At 43.8% G+C, this 20245-nt stretch overlaps 1 protein-coding gene across 2 annotated transcripts in view; it reads left to right on the top strand.

Moving 5' to 3' along the window:
* Window positions 1-20245, top strand: part of STARD13 (StAR related lipid transfer domain containing 13) — a 218720-nt gene that overhangs the window by 44679 nt on the left and 153796 nt on the right. For both annotated transcript variants that reach the window (XM_083437009.1, XM_083437010.1), the window contains one exon: window positions 16689-16722. In XM_083437009.1, coding sequence (XP_083293135.1) covers window positions 16689-16722 — 34 coding nt within the window. The remainder of the gene's footprint in view (window positions 1-16688; window positions 16723-20245) is intronic.

Genomic DNA, 20245 nt, shown 5'->3' with positions numbered 1-20245 from the left:
GAAGAAATCCCCAACAGACTACCTACATTTATACCTACAATATGAAACAAAGAAACTATAATTAATTAAATCAGATCCATAAATATATTTGCCTTTGTTCCTGAAAGCCTTGAGTGGGTCCCATTTTTGCTCAGATTGATGGAGTCTTTGTTGTCTTTGTCTTACCCACAGCGTCCAAATTATACTTGGTTACCAATTCCCATAATTTGATAAACTGCTGTTTTGAGCAAGGGATTTTTTTTCCTTTTGCAAAATTTACCATTTAGCATCCTGGCTGCCAATATCATATAAATAAGTAGTGACAGGATTTAAACCAAAGGCGTTCATACCTCAGGTTCTTTGCCATTCTTCTGCACTGACTCCATATTCTTTACATAGTGGCGGGGGGGGGGGGGGGGAGAGAGAGAGAGAGATAGGAGTATGCTGTTGAAGGCAGCAATCCACAATTCACAAAAATCGACAATAAAATCGGGGGGGTGGGGCGGGAATAAGGGGAAGTAGGCTATACTCAGAGCTCAAGAATTATGTGTTTCAGTATGGTTTAAATTGTCACGTTGTCTACGTACAGAATAATTCTGCTTACACTGGAATTTTATTTTTAACTTGCTGGCAATAAAGAGAGGTGCTCGATGTACTTTGAGAGAGGAATGATTTAGCACTTCTTTGCATGGCCCTTAAGGGAAAGAGATCATAACAGAGCAATAACAAAGAAGTTTACTGGCAGGTAAAAGGAAAGAAGACAGTTGCCTGAGAGGATTTACAGTAAAGGCCCTATTTATTTAAAGTAGGTGGCATTTTCTTTGACTCTGTGAGCGGGATCAGCATAAGGATTTCACTTGCAATGCCACTTATAAATAGTGCAATAAACACTTCTCAGAGCCTCATTTTATCAGGGAAATTCCAAATCCATACACTAACTGAGCCTTACAAGTTGCTATGTGAGCTTTGTAAATATTTTATGTCAGTTTTAGGCTCCAGGGCAAATATCTCTTTTGCTCTGCACTTGTGAAGAACTGTATGCTGAAAAACATTGGCTATAAAATATAAGAACATCTTTCATATTCACCTGCAATCCTTCGTGGACTAATGCTAATTATTTTAATAAATCTGACAGCCTCACCCGTACATTGTGAGCACATCGGTCCATACTTCCCTGACCTAAATTTTCTTCTGATTTTTGCAAAAGGTTCCCTCAAAGCAGTCACCCATTCTGCCCCAAGTTCAAAAAGTAGCTTAGGAGCCCTAGGTCAGTTCTTAGGCTCAATTAAACTTCAATTAGCCAGCCTTCATCTCTGAGCCTTCATCTCTCAAGTATGTGTTGTGCATGCATCCAGTCATAGATTCCACTTTGAATTATTATTAATATTAATATCATTATTGCTACTATTATTATTTACTACTTACATTTACACTTACACTTACTGTTTTTAACACTTGATTGGGAGCCGCCCAGAGTGGCTGGGGAAACTCAGCCAGATGGGCGGGGTATAAATAATAAATTATTATTATTATTATTATTATTATTATTACATGACAAAATGGCTTCTAAACAGTTTACAAGTATAAAATCAATCATAAACTTCATACAGAGTTAAAACATAATGAAACAATTCCATCAAAACTTTAAAACATTCATAATGTAAAAATGCAATAAAACAAGCTCGTTAAAACAATTAGATCAATGAAACAATTAAAACAATTAGATCACAGGTGCAAGTTCAAGGCAAACAGGTGTGTCTTCAAGAGCTGGAGGAATGCCAAAACTGATGGGACCTTTCATATTTCAGCCAGGAGGGTATTCCACAACACTGGTGCCACATAGATACAGGGCATGGCGCCATTAGCAGCTGCCATCTTTCTCTAAGCGACTGTACTCCGTAAGGTCTTTAATTTCACACTTGGGAGGGATGCCAGCGAGGCCATTAAAAACCACAGTGCTTCATGCGCTGCTTTTGGCCTGGCACTGTCCCCAGATGTGTTCACCAGAAACACAGTGCTGATTCTCTGACCTGGCTGTTGCCTCTCCCAGTATCAAATGAGCTTTCATGCTGAGAGGGATATTTAGCAGGCCAAATTCAGAGTGAGTGGTACTGGGCCACTTCCTAGCTAGTGCAGAAAGAGGCAACTGGATATCAACACAGCTCTGGTATATTCCAGAGCTTAGGGTGAGGAAACAAGCTGGGAGAAGGCTCGAATGTGGAGCGTAGGAAAAATCCAGTCAAATGCAGTCGAACACTGAGTCTACCTAGTGGCAGTGAAGGTAGCAAAGCTTTGCTGACTGTTGCATCCTCACTGTGCTGTCTGGCAAAGCTTTTCTCAGTAGTGTGGAGCCTCCTAGAGTCTGGCCCAAAGCAGCTAGTAGAATGGACAGCATACCCTCCAAGCATCCCAATTTTCTAGGGACAGACTCGTGAAAGCCATCCCAGCTTCTGATTTAATCCCGGAATGTCTCTATTTCCCCCTCCAGTGCCACTGCTTCCAAACTTGGGGAGGATGATGAAGAAGAAGAGTTTGGATTTGATATCCCGCCTTTCACTCCCTTTAAGGAGTCTCAAAGCGGCTAACATTCTCCTTTCCCTTCCTCCCCCACAACAAACACTCTGTGAGGTGAGTGGGGCTGAGAGACTTCAAAGAAGTGTGACTAGCCCAAGGTCACCCAGCAGCTGCAGGTGGAGGAGCGGAGACACGAACCCGGTTCCCCAGATTAGGAGACTACCGTTCTTAACCACTACACCACACTGGCGCTGGCACTGGGATGATGGACTGGCGCTTGTCCTGAGTGGTGGTGGTGGTGGCAAGGAAGCATCTTGCTGCCTCTCCATGAGAGCCAGTGTGGTGTAGTGATTAAGAGCAGTAGACTCGTAATCTGGTGAAACGGGTTCACGTCTCCGCTCCTCCACATGCAGCTGCTGGGTGACCTTGGGCTAGTCACGCTTCTTTGAAGTCTCTCAGCCCCACTCACCTCACAGAGTGTTTGTTGTGGGGGAGGAAGGGAAAGGAGATTGTAAGACCAGTCTGCATAGGACTTAAGCAAGCCACTTTTGATAACAGACATTTGCACCAGGGTGCTCTGTACAAACTTAGAAACACACCAAATAGGTTGGCTGGAAAACATATCATGCCAACATTTTCAACTTGTGTTTAGCCAAGTATCCTAATGACATAAAAGTCACTTTTTAAGAAACAAAAACAGAGCAGGTTCATAGTTGCTTTAATCGGAGGCTTGGGTCCCGTTGTCTGTAGCCTGAACTGAAGATGCATGATATCATTACTAATTCAAATTGAAAACACAGCTGGGCTGGGGAGCCAAAGGAAGTATGGTTCGGAAGTGGAGCATTTGTGTGAGTCATGACATGTAAATGTGCGTGGCAAGTCATTCCTGATAATGTCCAGCCAAACCACAGTGTTGATGTTGGAAGATTTGGCGTGGGAACTACAAGTATAATCCTGACTCCCCCCCCCCCCCCCCCGTCCCACAACTTCTTGGCATTTTATTTGTATTTACTTTTACAGTAACTTGGTTTTCTCAGATGCTCTCTCTTTTCATTTCCTCTGACTTTATTTATTTAACTCTTGTTATTAGAACAAAGGACCCTAAGGATGTTAGTGTTCTATATAGAAGCTGAAACAGTATTTTCCACATAGCATCTCCTTTTTTCTGCATGAAAGGAAAAATTCTGTTTTTCGCCAGGAAGACTTAAGTTCATCTTGATGATCTCAGACATCTTGTGTTGACCCTTTTCCATCTTGGCAATTAAATGCATGTGACTTTATTCTTACTAGTTGTCTTTGTGGCATCAGTTGTAGAATTGGTCCTCCTCCTCCTCAGCAATCACTTGTAGCCAAGTAAGATTGTCTTCCATGAATATGGTCTTAACAGTGTGTCTGTAAGTGACTGTCCATGACACCTGCCAAAGTTCTCTATTCCTCGCAACTGTTTTGTTTAAAAGGTGTTTTTGGCTTTTGGGGGGAGGCTGTTTGAGAGTGGGTTGCTAGTTTGGGTTTTTTACTGTGCTTTCAGGCAGGGGAGGAGGTCTGCAGATTGCCAGTTTTTCTTCTGCAACATTACAATATTTTGAGTACATACAACAGTTTCTTGAAAAGTGCTCAGAAGCTTGGAACCTCAGCCTTAATAGAGAAAGCATTTTTTAATTTTGGTAAGTTTGGTTGTTCTTTTCCATCAACTTTAGTAAAACCTCAATTTATTTTTAAAGAACTATCTTCTAATCCTATATCAACCAGGTGATGTGGTTTTTAAAAAAATATATTAACTGTGACATGCAAAAAAATATATATTGAAAAGTAAACACACTTTTTAGGGTGGAATTCAGCTAATAAGATCATTCCATTGGGCAAGCAATCTTCACTTTCCTCCCCCATTTTCTGTTTTGGACTTTTCCAGACCCTCCAGAGCAGATTTGCAGGAGAAGGGGGAAAGCACAGTTATGCTTTTGGGAACCGGATAGTTGAATCTGGCCTTTAGTGTTGCACAGTGCTAAAGGGTTTCATCCAGAGATTTTGACAACTGGCACAGCTGTTTTTCATTCCTGGCCTCTCCATATGGCCTGTTTATTAAGCATTCTTCCTGATTTGTTTGTACAAAGCTTGCATGGAGCTTGCATTTGATGTCTTCTGGTTATTTAGCTTTCATTCAGACTTGTTTGTGCAGATGCTGCACAACTTCCTGTCAATCAAATGCATGTTGCGTTATACCTAGGGCTGCCTCTGAAGATGGTTCAGAAACTTCAGCTGGTGCAGAATTCAGTGACCAGGTTGCTCACTGGGGCAAGATAGTTTGAGTATATTACACAGATCCTGGCCCAACTGCACTGGCTACCAATTAGTTTCTGGGTACAATTCCAAATGCAGTTTTTGACATAGAAAGTCTTAAACGGCTCAGGACCACAGTACCTCAAGGACCGCCACTCCCCATAGAAACTGGCTTGGACTCTGCAGTAATCATTTGAGGCCCTTCTTTGTGTGCCTTCTACACATGAGGTCCAGAGCATGGGTGCCAACTTGAATAAATGGTGGGGGGGGGGGGAGGTAAGCAGCGTCCCACATAATCACAAGATGTTGTCAGAATAAAGGAATGCTTAGGAAAAAACCACCAGGACTTCTGCCAGAAGTCACTACTGCTGATGCTAGCAGTTATCAAGTGACACAAGGAAGCCAATACAGATTGCATATTGTCAGAGCTGGCTCCGGGTCCCAGCTCACCAAGGACCAACGCTAGCCGATAGTACAGTATCAAAGTCTTTATTGAAGAATAGTCTCCATTTACAAGTCTCAGCGTCCCAGCTCTACGTCTGGACTTTAGACCGGCGAAGCTCTGTCTGGGTCTCCGCCCCCTGTGCACCAGCTTAAGACTCTAATCTTACTCCACCTCTTCCTTCTCTCTCTCTTCCTCTGGGTCTTACTACCCCCCGGGGTCTCATTCCTCCTGGACTCTTCCGACGCAGAGCTTGACCCCTCTGACTCCTCCCCCTCTCTTCGGCGGGCTTTAGGACCTGGCTCCCTACCCGGGCTGCCCACCTTGCCGCCCTCCTGTACATTTGAACTTGGCGCGCGCGCGCGTTTAACTTTCCGGATGACCGTTTCCTCGCTCCCTGACGAGGGTGTGGTCACTCCTGCCTCACGTTCTCCCTCTGCCTGCGCGCTCCCTGATCCCGATGCCTTGGACTCCTCCCCCCTACTGCACTCTGGGGGGGACGCTGGTCCGGATTTCCAGCTGCTACTCTCTGAGTCCCCTCTGGCCCCTTCTTCCCGAGGTGTCCCCCTGGGCACTCCCCTTGCCCTGACCATGGGGGCCCCTTTCTGTGAATCCTCCGAGTCACTGGAGAGACTCAGAGACCTCGGACTACTGTCGTCGCTGACATTTCCTTCCGACTCCTCCCCCTCGCTCTCCGTTTCCTCCCTCTCCTGTGACTCTGCTCCTGAACCCCTGACACATATACACAACTTTTTGATTTGAAATCAATGGAAACTGAGTACCCATTTTTTCTACATAGTCCACACAATCTGTACCTTGCAATAAATTGGAGAGAGATTTACCGTATTTTTCGCCCCATAGGACGCACCGACCCATAGAACGCACCAAGTTTTTTGGGGGGGAAATAAAGAAAAAAAATTATTTCACGCATCTTCCCGCTGTCAGCCTCCAAAACCACATCTGGAGACAGCAGGATGGTGGCATTTCGCCTCCCCGCTGTCCCCCGACCTTGTGGGGCTGGCGCTGTGGCTCTCCTGAAGCCTGGAGAGCAAGAGGGGTCGGTGCGTACTGACCCCTCTCGCTCTCCAGGCTTCAGCGAAAGCATGCATTCGCCCCATAGGACGCACACACATTTCCCCTTCATTTTTGGAGGGGGAAAAGTGCATCCTATAGGGTGAAAAATATGGTATATGGGGGGTGGGTAGAGGAAGATCTATAGAGAACATGAATTGCATGCAAAAGTATCTAGGAGTTCAAGAGAAGGTAAAGTTCTTCCCCATTACCTACTACCTGTAATGCAAAGTGTGCATTATCCTCTCTGGGCTCTCCCCACAGCTGTCAACTTTTCCCTTTTCTTGAGAGGAATCCTATTCAGAATAAGGGAATTTCCCTTTAAAAAAGGGAAACGTTGACAGCTATGGCTCTCCCCTAGGTTCAACACCTTACTTTACTCCCTCAATTAGGCCCAGAACTGGTAATGGCTTTGATTGACCACCCAAAAAGACAACCTCAGTGCATCTTTAGAAGATGACCAACTACCATTTGCCCCAAACAATTGGAACAGCAAGTTTTTCTTTCAGAGAGAATTTTTAGAAGGAGGACATAAATTATGATAGGCACATGCAAAATATACCGTTATACAAGTATTTAGGGATGCCACACTTGTTGAAAGCAAAACTGGCCATAGAACTGCTAGAAGTGTTTATCACTGAAAGGAAACCAAAAGAAAATGTTAATAAGGTTATTTAAAAGCATTAGTAGTGAGACAGTGCCTGCCTTCAGACTTAAAATCTCTATAAAAAAATAACACACATGGAAAAATGAATGAGAAGAAAAGAGGCAAACTTGGGCATAAAGTTCTTAAAGTTGCGCTGCCTTTTGCAGCTTCCAAACCGTTTCCTGAAAATGAACGAGTGGTTTTGGCTCAGCCTTGCAACGTCTTCCTTTGACATTCCCCAGAGAACAACAAATGTAGAACATAATGCAGATGGCGCTGTTGCATGTTGGAGATGGTCAGAAGCACAGTAGTGGAAGGTTGACTCTCGCATGTATAACTGTCGGGTGTCTTCCAAACTCCAGCTCGGCTCAAGCCACTCGTCTTAATCAAAAGGACAAGCCAGAGGGCAGCGCCTTGTACTGCAGCCAAGGTCATAATCTAGAGAAGCTGTCAAGAGAAATCGGGAATTGAAATGAAGCGAAGTGAAGAGTGAGCAGTTGAGTGCAGCAGAAGGACAGGAACGTGCAAGAGAACATAGCAGGCTGTGTCATTTTTCTCAGAGAAATATCTGATTTAAAAATAAATAAATAAGATGGATCATTATTTCTAGATACAGTACCTCTGGTTACGTACTTAATTCGTTTCGGAGGTCCGTTCTTAACCTGAAACTGTTCTTAACCTGAGGCACCACTTTAGCTAATGGGGCCTCCTGCTGCTGCTGTGCCGCCACCTCGCGATTTCTGTCCTCATCCTGAAGCAAAGTTCTTAACCTGAGGTACTATTTCTGGGTTAGCGGAGTCTGTAACCTGAAGCATCCGTAACCTGAAGCGTATGTAACCCGAGGTACCACTGTACACACATAAACACATTATGACTGTGCTGTAAAAATAAAGAAAAAAGTGCAAGCCAGTTCCCCAGATAATATCCTGCCGTTTAAAGATCTCCTTGCTATTCATTTCTTTTAAAATATGTATTTCACTGGACATAGTGTATCTCCCCGCTCCAGTACCGCTACCAACATAGAGTTTGGATTTGATATCCCGCCTTTTACTCCCTTTCAGGAGTCTCAAAGCGGCTAACATTCTCCTTTCCCTTCCTCCCCCACAACAAACACTCTGTGAGGTGAGTGAGGCTGAGAGACTTCAGAGAAGTGTGACTAGCCCAAGGTCACCCAGCAGCTGCATGTGGAGGAGCGGAGACACGAACCTGGTCCCCCAGATTACGAGATTACCGCTCTTAACCACTACACCACACTGGCTCTATATTAGCATCTTTGTTTAAAGGAGCAGCTGACCTTTTATTCCCACACCACCAGTGCTCACTTCCCTTCTTTATGTGTATCATCTGGCTACCAAAGTACAGTAGCATAGAAATTCTAGCCTCTGAACTGGTTGTTGGAAGTAAAGCAACAACGCTTGCAATAAGTTGCCTGAACCAGTTAGGGGCAATAGACAGGAAAGCGCTTTATTCTTCCCTGCTGGTTCCTTCTTAAGAAACTATCTTTGTTGGATTGGGTTCCCCACCCTCCAAACGCAAGTTCTGCTTCCATCCTCCTCCTCTTCCAGTCAGCCAGTGTTAGATATTCCTTTTGTGAACCTCATGACTCCATGATGGCCGCATGTCAGCTTGTACTCAGAACAGTTTTTGTTTTAAGTAATAAAGTTGCTTTATTGTCTCAACCAGCAGTTGTACCAGACTATTTATTTCTGAATTTGGCTGCTACACACACACACACAAACCCATTGTTAGCAGGAAGTAACTCTGAAAATCAGGGGTGAGGAGCTTGTGGCTGCCATCAGACCCAGCCAGCACAGGCAAATGATAAGGTGTCAGTTCAGTTGGTTAGGACATGGTGCTGATAATGCCAAGGTCACAGGTTTGGTTCCTGTAAAGCTGCATATTTCTGCATTGCAGGGGGGTCTGATTAGATAATCCATGGGGTCTCTTCCAACTCTATGATCAGGGAGTTGTAGTCCAGCAATATCTGGAGGCCCACAAGTATCCCATGGGTGCTGAAAACATATCTGTCTTCAGCTTGCTAGGAACAATCATTTAAAAAAGGTAAAGGACCCCTGACAGTTAAGTCCAGTCACGAATGACTTTGGGGTTGCAGCGCTCATCTCACTTTACTGGCCAAGGGAGCAGACGTTTGTCCGCAGTTTTTCCAGGTCATGTGGCCAGCATGACTAAGCCGCTTCTGGCGAAACCAGAGCAGCGCATGGAAACACCCATTTATCTACTTGCACTTTGACGTGTTTTCAAACTGCTAGGTTGGCAGGAGCAGGGACTGAGCAACGGGAGCTCACCCTGTCACGGGGATTCGAACCGCCGACCTTCTGATCGGCAAGCCCAAGAGGCTCAGTGGTTTAGCCCACAGCGCCACCTGTACCCCGGAACAATCATTGGAAAACTCTTAATCTCAGGGTCGTAGGTTTTAGCCCCACATTGTGCAAAATATTCCTGCATTGCTGGGGTTGGACTAGATGGCCCTTGTTGTCCCTTCCAGCTCTAAAATTCTATGACTTCAAAACTATGGGCAAGCTTTTTCCCTGAAGAGGCAAGCTGCCAAGGAGGCTGTGGTAGAAGTTCAGCATCCTTTCTTTCCTGGAAAAATGGAAGTAACACGAATACGATGGACTCCATGCACCCATGGGGTTGCATTTATTTTCAGGAAGATTCCCCCCCCCCCCGTGCCTTTAGTGCTGTCTGTATTGCAGAAATGTAGTAAGTGAGGAGCATTTCCTGGTGAACAGACAAGGAAAATCGTCACCTGCTTAATTTCTTCAAGCCAGGAAGTTCTTAAAAACACAAGAGCTCTCCTTGGCAGCCGTATTCCTTGCAGACAGTCATGTACTGTTCAACATGTCATTTGTTCTGCAGAAAGTTGCAATGCAAAAATGTGTAGCATCACTGCACGGTACCTCTGCAGCTGTTTTCAGTGCTGTGATACAGGATGCTCTTGACAGGCGTCTTCATATAGCACTGAGATTATGAGACTAAAGTGTAAGGCTCTCCATTGTTCATTTGACACTGATTGAGACTAAAGTGTACGGTTCTCCGTCGTTCCTCCACCTTTAAGTGGGAATGTGCTGTCAGAAAGAGACAAAAGGCTAGTTTGCAAAAGAATCCTAAAGGTGTTTGTGCATCATTCCTGCTCTCTGGTTTGCTCAGGTGGAGTGAGGTGGGTGGGGGAATAATCCTGGCTGCTCTCCTCTTTCAAACTCTGACTCATAATCAGCCAGTTCATCTGCTGGTCCTTGACTATATTTAACCATTGATTTGGCCACTTATTAGCATATCTATTATTCATCTTCACCTGACCTCTTTGTAAATGCTTTATAAAAGGGCATTTTAATAGTTCCTGTATCCCAGGGTTAGCCCTCTTTCTAAATGCCTTGAAATGTGATGGATGTAGGGAGAATTATTTCTCTACAGGATATAGTTCTCCTGATTCTTATGTTGGAAGGGTTGGAAGGGACTGCAAATGTCACCTAGTCCAACCTCCTGCAATGCAGGAATCCAAGCTAAAGTAGCAGTTTGTCCCTTTGGAAAAGAAAAGAGCACTGGTCCTCTCTCAGGATTTGATCCGGGGTAGCAGGTCCTCTGCCTTAGAAGAGTGGCTTGTTGCCCCCGCCCTTAAACACGGCCTGTATACTTGTAAATAAAGGAATATTCTTTTTTAAAAGAACTGTCAGTCATTGCATATAAAACTCTGCTAGATGAACCAATACTGACTTGGTATAAGGCAGCTCCCTATGTGTTATTTCTGGAGAGTCTGTTATTGTATTTTATGTCAGGAAAAACACTCATAGACAGGTATGTTGTCTTATTTCTTTACATGTCTCTCCGTACACACTAGCTACATCGTGACACCTTTGCCCTGTAAAGAGCAAGCCGGAGCACTGTTGGATAGCATCCAGGAACTTGATAACAACTTTAGCAGGCTGAAATTGCTAAGGCCAATGCTAATGGTTCGTTGTGTTAACACGTGAACACCTGATTGACTTTCCATGTCTTAAAAAAGAAACAATAGGCTTTATTCATCCATTTTTTGGAAGGAATAACGTAATGATCTGCCATATGCCCTATTTTTCTTAAATTTGTGTGTGTGTGTTCTGTTTTTGCTTGTGTATAATATGTTTGATTTGCAGGGTGCATGTGTGTGATGAGGAAATTACAGTATAACATCTGCACAAGTTTTCAGTTACAGATGTTATCAAGTGATCCAAAGGCACATCTAATTATCCAGGGACTCTTCTTCTTAATGTTGTAGATGTATCTCATGATTCTGAAGCCTAGCGTCAAAATCAAAATATCTTGGGATACATTATCAAATGAGCAATATGTAGGTAAATGGGAAAAGCAAGAATATCAATGGCGGGGGGGGGGGACACTAAAATACAAACAGCCCAGCTACCCTTCCTTGCCTGCTTCCAACTAGAATGGAGCACCCAACTAGAATTGGTGAGATATAATCAGATTCACAAACACCATTGAATACTCAAAAGTTTTCTAAGACAGAGACTGCTGTGAGTGCTGATGACTGCGCAACACGGTAGTCCTAGAACAGCCTTTTTGCTTCGTAGCATCCGTTCTTAACTTTGCGGGTGTGTCAGAGAGGCATGGAAGGCTCTGTTTGCCCTACAAGTCCTCTATCCCTTTCCAAAAAAAAATTTGTGTCATGAGGACATGCACTCCTGTTTACTCTGCATCCCGTGGGCTAAAGTTGTGGGTGAACATATCAGACGACACAACAATTCTTCAAACAGCTCTTGTTTATTCACAGGCCAGAACAGAACAGAACTGAACTGAAGGGTTCAGTCAGCCTGCTTATATAGAGCTCCAGTACAATGTAACTGTAACAATTTTCTAAAACTATGCAATCACCGAACGTCACTTTCGAGCCCTTATTTGCATAACTATCTACAGTATCCCTCTGCTGGCCCAGGGTGAGAACTTCAGTACATAACACCGTGCTCTCCAAGCCCTGGTTTGGGAAGCAGTGTACGCACAAAGTTAACCATAATCCTGTCATTTCTTATTAAATACTGCATTTTGACACATTTCCCCCCAAACCAGCCTCTATCCAAATTTAGAAAAAGAACGACCAAGCTGCATCTTAAGCTGGTAGATGGCTACGCAGCCAAAGCCACGCAAGTGTTCTCATTTTACAGATCAGATCGTGATTCAGTGCTGAAAGAAACACGATGACCCCAAAGCCAGAGGAAGGACTACGAATCCTTATCTTTCAGATTCTACATATACATAAACCAGGGGGTGGGAACTGGTTTAATTAGGCCTGGCAGGGGTTCCAATTGGACCTGTCAGACTGTTGCCCACAAAATACACCCACCTGTCCAACACCTGATATCATACATGATGTCAGGTAGGGGCAGATAGGGACATGGCTATGAAGGAACAACCACACACCAACCACCATTTGATTTCCTACGCACTGCAAACAGCCATTAAGTCTGATAGGCGCTTCTTTATTTGACCATGCATCAAAAGAGTGTGACAACGATGGTCTTATAACGCTACCTGGTACCCATCTGTGCAAAGAGAGGGACTTGTATACAAGCCAATCTTTCAAATCTACAGCAATAAGCCTGCCTGAAGATGTGCATTGTACCTAGCAACATATGAAGCAAAAAAAATATTGAGATGCTGAATCATTTGTTTGGAAAGTGCTCTAAATTTGCTTTACAAACATCATCATTCTAAACTGCGCCAGATCCATTTAAATAAAATGAGTGGTTCATGTTTTTAATTCACATAGGACAGACTTGGGGGTGGGGGGTGGGAATCTAATGTTCCCTCGGAAATTGTTTTTAAATTGCCTCCAACACTTTTCAGACGCAGCAAGGATTGCCAAAATGAACTGGTACCTTTTGCTCCTGGGAGAAGCAACTGAGCGAGTGAATGGTTTTTATAGCACTCTGCAATGCAGACAAACATAGCTTTAGAACTTATATAGCAAAGCTGAACGACCTTCTGTGCTTTTCATCAGTGTTTCTATTCTAGGCAGGCACTGCACAGGCCATCTCAATTGTTTTGTGGGATTATATACGTTTTAAGTGATTGAAGTGGTGCATTTGAAAGCAGACTAAAGACTTCCTGAATCTCTTTGGGTAACCCTTTTTTGCAAGGTTGATATTCCTAGGGATGGCAGCTATTGCAAACAAGATAACCAAGAAGAAAGCAAGAAGGAACTTGTGTAGCGATTTTGCATCTTACTGAGTTTAACCAAAATGTGAGGCAAATATCTTCAATCATTGCTACTTTATCTGCTAATTCATCCAGATGGTGTCAGATCTATCTGGCCAGGCAGATTTAATTGTCAGATACACCTCCTGTATTAAACCTCATGTTTCCCTGATTTAAATCATGTCCCAAATCTGCTGTTAGCCACGGGGAAGCCTATGAGTTCCAGGGGTTTCCACCCTTTTGGGTGGAATATCTGGAATTTTATATTTCTGATGATATATGATTATATATTTTGATTATATGTCAATATATACAGTGGTACCTCGGGTTACATACGCTTCAGGTTACATACGCTTCTGGTTACAGACTCCGCTAACCCAGATATAGTACCTCGGGTTAAGAACTTTGCTTCAGGATGAGAACAGAAATCGTGCTCTGGTGGCGCAACAGCAGCAGGAGGCCCCATTAGCTAAAGTGGTGCTTCAGGTTAAGAACAGTTTCAGGTTAAGAACAGACCTCTGGAACGAATTAAGTACCACTGTATCATATATTTTGTAGTTTCATATTTTGATTTTGTTCTTTGAACTGCCCTGAGACCTCCGGTTATAGGGCAGTATATAAAATAATAATAATAATAATAATAATGATGATGATGATGATGATGATGATGATGTTGAAAGAATGCCATTGCCCCCGTCTCCTCTTCATTACACACCCATGAGAGACATCAAGAAAGCATGCACACTTTGCTTTTCTATGAGGTTTGGGTAAAAGTGGAATCTAGTAGAATTACAACAGATCCTCTGGAATTTGCATGATTATAATGATTATACATCCTAAAACTGCTGTCAAATAAAAGCTTATATTAGTAGACTGCACAGAGGTGGGAGGAATCATAGGTGCTCTACTTGACAGCACCACAAAAACATCAATCGAAAGCACATCTGGTAATGATTTTTATGTGGGACGACAACCAAACCATCAACAAATCACACAACTCATCTGCGGGCATCTGGAAAGCTCTGAATCTGTGATTTTTACAGTTCTGTGATTTGAGGTTGGTGGGAGAGGACCCATTTTAAATGATGCAATTTCTAGAGGTTCAGTTTTATGGGATTCAATTTACGTGTGTATGTGCATGCCTTGTATATCACCTTCTCTCCCTCCGAATCCTGTGGCACCCTGCTTTCTTCCTCTGGCTGCTCTGTTCCACAAACAGTCTCCCAGGTCACTTCCGTCTCTGCCTAACTCAATCACTTTCCCAATCACTGTTCAGGAGTCTTGAAAAGAGAAAACTGCTCTTCCAGCTTTCTCCTTTGGCTCTATGTACTTAGAGGCTTTGTGGGCACCAGCAGAATTCAAGGGCACCACTGATCTCATGGGCACCAGGTTGGCAACCAGAGGCTTGGTACTCAGACTTTGGCAAACCTAGGAAATAAGAGTACTGGCTTGAGACAATTTTATACAAAGCTAAGGGAAACAACTGTTATTTTCTTATTCAGGTAAATCAGGAGTAACTCAGCTGTGGTCAGAGCTTCCAAATCTCAGCAAGAAAGAAAATGGAATTAAGAATTTTTAAATTTGCTTGGCTGCTGCTTATTTTTTTAACTGCCATAAGCAAACTAGACAGTGAAAGCCTATACACATTTATTTGAAAGTAAGACCTTTTGGACTCGGTGAGAATTGCTTCTGAGTAAATAAACATATATAGGGATGCGGGTGGCACTGTGGTCTAAACCACAGAGCCTAGGGCTTGCCGATCAGAAGGTTGGTGGTTCGAATCCCCGCAACGGGGTGAGCTCCTGTTGTTCAGTCCCAGCTCCTGCCCACCTAGCAGTTTGAAAGCACATCAAGTGCAAGTAGATAAATAGGTACTGCTCTGGTGGGAAGGTAAACGGCGTTTCCGTGTGCTGCTCTGGTTCGCCAGAAGCGGCTTAGTCATGCTGGCCACATGACCTGGAAGCTGTCTGCGGACGAACGCCGGCTCCCTTGGCCCATAGAGTGAGATGAGCACCGCAATCCCAGGGTCGTCCGCAACTGGACCTAATGGTCAGGGGTACCGTTACCTTTACCTTTAAATAAACATATTATTGCAATGCAATAATATATTTAATACTGTTGGTACTCTTAGTACTGTTTTGAGGCATCCTATAAAAGCACTAAATCTAAATTCTTTTGTGTGCCATTATTAGTCATATTTGCAGATGCTGTCAGGTTTCTTCCCACTCGGTTGGGGTCATGCTCATTCATAGTTTCTATGGCTCAGGCTGATGCTTTCCATTCAGCTTAGATAAATTGCTGTCCTAGTGTTCCACGAGTGCCATTTCCTATAAGACATTATTTCTATAAATTACTTTTCATCTGTCAGGTTTTGTGTTCCCGTTTGGAATTGGTCAAGAGACATAACTGTATTTTTTGTTGGTACAATTTCACAAAAAGAACCAGAAATCGTAGGAGGCAGAGCTGGATGATGGGGGCTGACACATGCTCAAAGGGAACTAAGACAACTGTGGCACATATTTATGTAATTTCAAAACTGCTTGTTCTGTGTCATTATTTCCATGGAAATTTTAAAATCACAAGCCTTCTTATGACAAAATAAAACCCTAACAGTTTACCGATGGAATCATCAGGGCTTTTTCTCAGCCAGAACTCACCAAAACTCAGTTCCGGCACCTCTCAGGTGGACCCCATTGCCATTCTAAGAGAACAAGGGAGGTGTTCATGGTGAGTTCTGGCACCTCTTTTTCTAGAAAAATACCACTGGGCACTATGGAAGTCCATTAACCACATCACTCAAATATTGTAGAGCAGACCATAAAAACGAGTGTGCCTAATGTGCAGTAAATCATGCAGAGAAGACAACTTGATTTAAAATAAAAAATAAAAAATCAGAGCCCCTAATACTTGAGAAATGTTTCACATTCCTAGGCACCAGATATTATAGGTGCCAGCCCTGTGAAGGGACAAAAAGGTTAGTGTTCTCAGGCGCTACCATCAAATGTTTTGAGTGCTCAGGGATTTACCTACATAAGGAGACATTGAGAACTCTGTGTTATTGGAAGAACTAACATCACCAAATTCCACACACATGAGCTCTAGCCATTTCACCTATACACTTGTATATACTGTCTGCCTCACAATATTCAACTGTATTGTCCCTCAGCATTTTAAAGTTGGCTCTTTTTTTATCTGACACACTGTCTTTGTTTCTGTATTTTAACATTATATTAGTGTTTTAATACTGTTCGTGGTGTTAGCCACCTTAGGGATCTCAGCAGCCAGAAGGAAAAAAAGGGACATAAATATTTTAAATGAGTAAATATCTGTTTATGACTATAGGTCAAGCCCTTAATTAAAACCTTTTTTGGCAGCCGTCTGTGAGTTCACAAAAAATCATTATCAGTACCTGTTGTTTCACAGCATTAGAGTCGGTCAGACAACGATGGTGATATCTAAGAATTTAATATCCCCTTTTACTTTGGGTGCCTCTGCTCTTTCGAAAGGAAACAAAATGTTTTGCCAACTAAGAAACGTAATTCTTTCTTGCAGATGCTGTCTCAGGAGTTGAACAGAGAAAAAGCAGGTAGGTCGCTCATTGTTATTATATATAGTTCACATGTCACACTAAACTATAGTCAATTGTTTGTTGTGAATGCAGAGATTGCTTCCACTTTGCTCTTCCCCCTGCACAAAGAGGAGCAACAAACCACGATCCCTGGTTTAGCATCACATCTGATATAACACTAAACAAGGGATTGTTGCTCCCAGACATGACAGGAAAGGAACAAAATGGGAGCCGTCAAAGTCATAATAATAATAATAATAATAATAATTTATTTGTACCCCACCCTTCTGGCTGGGCCTCCCCAGCCACTCTGGGCAGCTTCCAACAAAGATTAAAAATACATTAAAATGTCAAACATTAAAAGCTTCCCTAAACAGGGCTGCCTTCAGATGTCTTCTAAATCTCAGGTAGTTGTTTATCTCTTTGACATCTGATGGGAGGGCATTCCACAGGGCGGGCGCCACTACCGAGAAGGCCCTCTGCCTGGTTTCCTGTAGCTTTGCTTCTCACAGTGAGGGAACCGCCAGAAGACCCTCGGCGCTGAACCTCAGTGTCCGGGCAGAACGACGGGGGTGGTAACTCATGATGAACCATTCTACTGCTCATGAATTATTTCCATGTACTTTTTTAGGAGGGAATATAGGAGTGCATGGTAAAAGAGTGGGTACCAGGCATTTTGAAGTGGCTTGCCATCTGTGCATGGGTGCAACTGCTGCAGTTCTGGACAGACTTGTTCTGGTTTATATTTTATATTTTATTTATTACCAACCCCAACCCCCCACATTTCTCTCGACCGAGGGTTGGGGAGCTTTTAATGCCTGCTTCGAAACAGTACAAGCTCCCGAAATTTATTTTTGGCTCACATTAAAAATCTGAGATGGAGAAGATACATGTTGGCAAATACAGAATGTCTCAAAAACACCACCATGAGAAGATGAGAAGGCATTACAAGCATTTTGTCAGGGACTGGCAGGGCTCTGAGGAGTGTGTGGTGGAGGCAGGGATGTTCAAGCTGATCCAGCGGAAGGAATCAGTGATTGGTGGAGTTTTGTGCCTCTCACGAGGCAGGAGCCAGGGCTAGAGGAAAGGGAAGCGGCCCAGAAGGTGGAGACAAAGAAGTAGACAGTTCCTGGGAGAATCAGGCCAGTAGAATCCCCGCCACCCCTTTCCCCACTGTCTCCCAGGACCAGGAAGGACCTGAAGAGGCCGGCACAATGGCACCTTCCATGTGGGTGAAGTCACAGGTTTGCTTGAGTGTGCCTTTCAGACACGGGAACTTATGTTTGCGTGGAGGCATGGTCACACTGTTGCTCCAGCTGTCCAGCTCAGAGCGCAAGCCTGGGAAGGGAATAGCAGCTGCTTAGTTGCCTGCTTAGTTGCCAGGGACGTGGGTGGCGCTGTGGGTAAAAGCCTCAGCGCCTAGGGCTTGCCGATCGAAAGGTTGGCGGTTCGAATCCCCGTGGTGGGGTGCGCTCCCGTTGTTCAGTCCCAGCACCTGCCAACCTAGCAGTTCGAAAGCACTCCCGGATGCAAGTAGATAAATAGGGACCGCTTACTAGCGGGAAGGTAAACGGTGTTTCCGTGTGCGGCTCTGGCTCGCCAGAGCAGCAATGTCACGCTCGCCACGTGGCCCGGAAGTGTCTCCGGACAGCGCTGGCCCTCGGCCTCTTGCGTGAGATGGGCGCACAACCCTAGAGTCTGTCAAGACTGGCCCGTACGGGCAGGGGTACCTTTACCTTTACCTTTTAGTTGCCAGAAGTGTGTTTGTGTGTTTAGTGCACCTTAGAAGCTACTGTAAGTTTGTGCTTTGTCAATAAAGAATTAAACTACTGGCCCTTTGTCCTCCTTGAGCTGGGTGTTCTCAGAACACATTTTTAGGAAGGGTGAATTTTGCTGCAAATTTCATACCTAATCTTTATGCTCTCCAATCAGCCTATGAGCCTTACTGGAAAACTGTGAATGTTTTTGCACTGATTTTCTTTTTTAAAAGCTGAAGCAGTTAATCAAAGCAGGTCATGTATTAAACTACTGTGTTTGGAACATAACATAAACCAGATTGTCAATGGAGGACTCCAAAAAGAGAATGGGAGCAGTGATATTTGGAGATGTACAGTGGTTCTTGGAAACCAATGGCATATGCTTGAAGACTTCCTCATAAAAAGAGCGTTGATGTGCACAGACAGAAAGGGAAGCTCTGGCCTTGGTCAGTGGCTGTAAAATGCTCAGTCTGTCCATCTGTAGAAGGCCAGTAGAAGGCAGAAACTGAGCACAGGGCCCTAGCATCATATTGTTCAGCAAGTGTTGGTACCTGTCTCTCCCAGGATTCAGACATTATTTTCTTTTTCCAGCCTCTGCTGCAAGACTTGAACTATTGAATATTAGACAAGAAAATGTTCTGGTAGTAGTGGGCACGTTATCCAGGGCTTTTAACAGTACTGACAGATAAAATAAAGATGAGGAGTTGACCACAATTCTTGTCAGAAAAGCAAAGCTGCTGTCAGTGTGTCAGAAGAAAATGTGCAAAGAATTTGCAGTTGTCACATCATGGTGCAGCAAGCAACAAAATATCACCACAGACTGGAGAGGTCATTACATACCTGCCCTGTATTTTCAGTTTTAAAAGGCACAGGTCCATAGCTTGAGAGTTGTCCTGGATCTGTTACTGTTGCTTGAGGCACAGGTCACTTCAGTGGAACGTTGTGCCTCCAACCAGCTTTGGCTAATGGCTCAGACACTTCTCTACCTATAGACAGAGGTAACTTGGATTCAGCGGTCTGTGTTGTAGTAACCTCTAGGTTATATTGCTGCAATGTGGGGTTGCTTTTGAATACGATTCAGAAAGTGCATCTGGTACAGAATGCAGTAGCCAGATTGCTGGCAGGAATTAGGCAGTTCTGACCAAATGGCACCCGTTCTGGCACAATTACCCTGGTTGCCATTATGTTTCTGAGCCCAGATCGGAGTGATGGTTTTAACCTTTAAATCCTTATATGGCTCAGGACCCCCAATGCCTGACTGACCATCTCTCCCTCCAAGGTCAGTGGGTATGGCTTGGAAAAGATTAGGATGCATATAAGACAGGACAGAAATAAGCAAGCAAACAAACAAACCTCACACACAGTCACGAGAATTGCAGCTTTCGAAGCCTAATGGTGCGTGCATGGTGCTTGGAACAGTTTCTGTGTTAAACATAAAAAAAACCCTTAAAAGTAAAGCTAATATTCTAAAAAATAATGCTAATTCAAGTTTAAAAGAACAGCTGACTTTTAACCATACAAGTGGATTTTGTCTGGGTAACTAGCTTGAACCAGCTAGCTTAAACCCTGTGGTTTTGCATAGCTCAAATTGTCATGAGCCAGCACGCCTTTTGTTCAAAAATTATATTATTCACCTATTCGAAGAACAACTATAACTAAGGTATCAGCAGATGGGGGAACCCCTTTTATTTATTTATTTTGCAGCCAGTGTCAAGAGCTGGTGTGTGTATATGCTGACAAAGATGCTGATTTAGCACACTGGACCTGGAAAATTGAGGTCTTAA

Source organism: Podarcis tiliguerta (assembly GCF_965153285.1).
Source record: "Podarcis tiliguerta genome assembly, chromosome: 4".
In the NCBI taxonomy this organism is placed as follows: Eukaryota; Metazoa; Chordata; class Lepidosauria; order Squamata; family Lacertidae; genus Podarcis; species Podarcis tiliguerta.
Note: the sequence above shows the minus strand (reverse complement) of the source record. Positions and strands in the feature narration are given on the sequence as shown.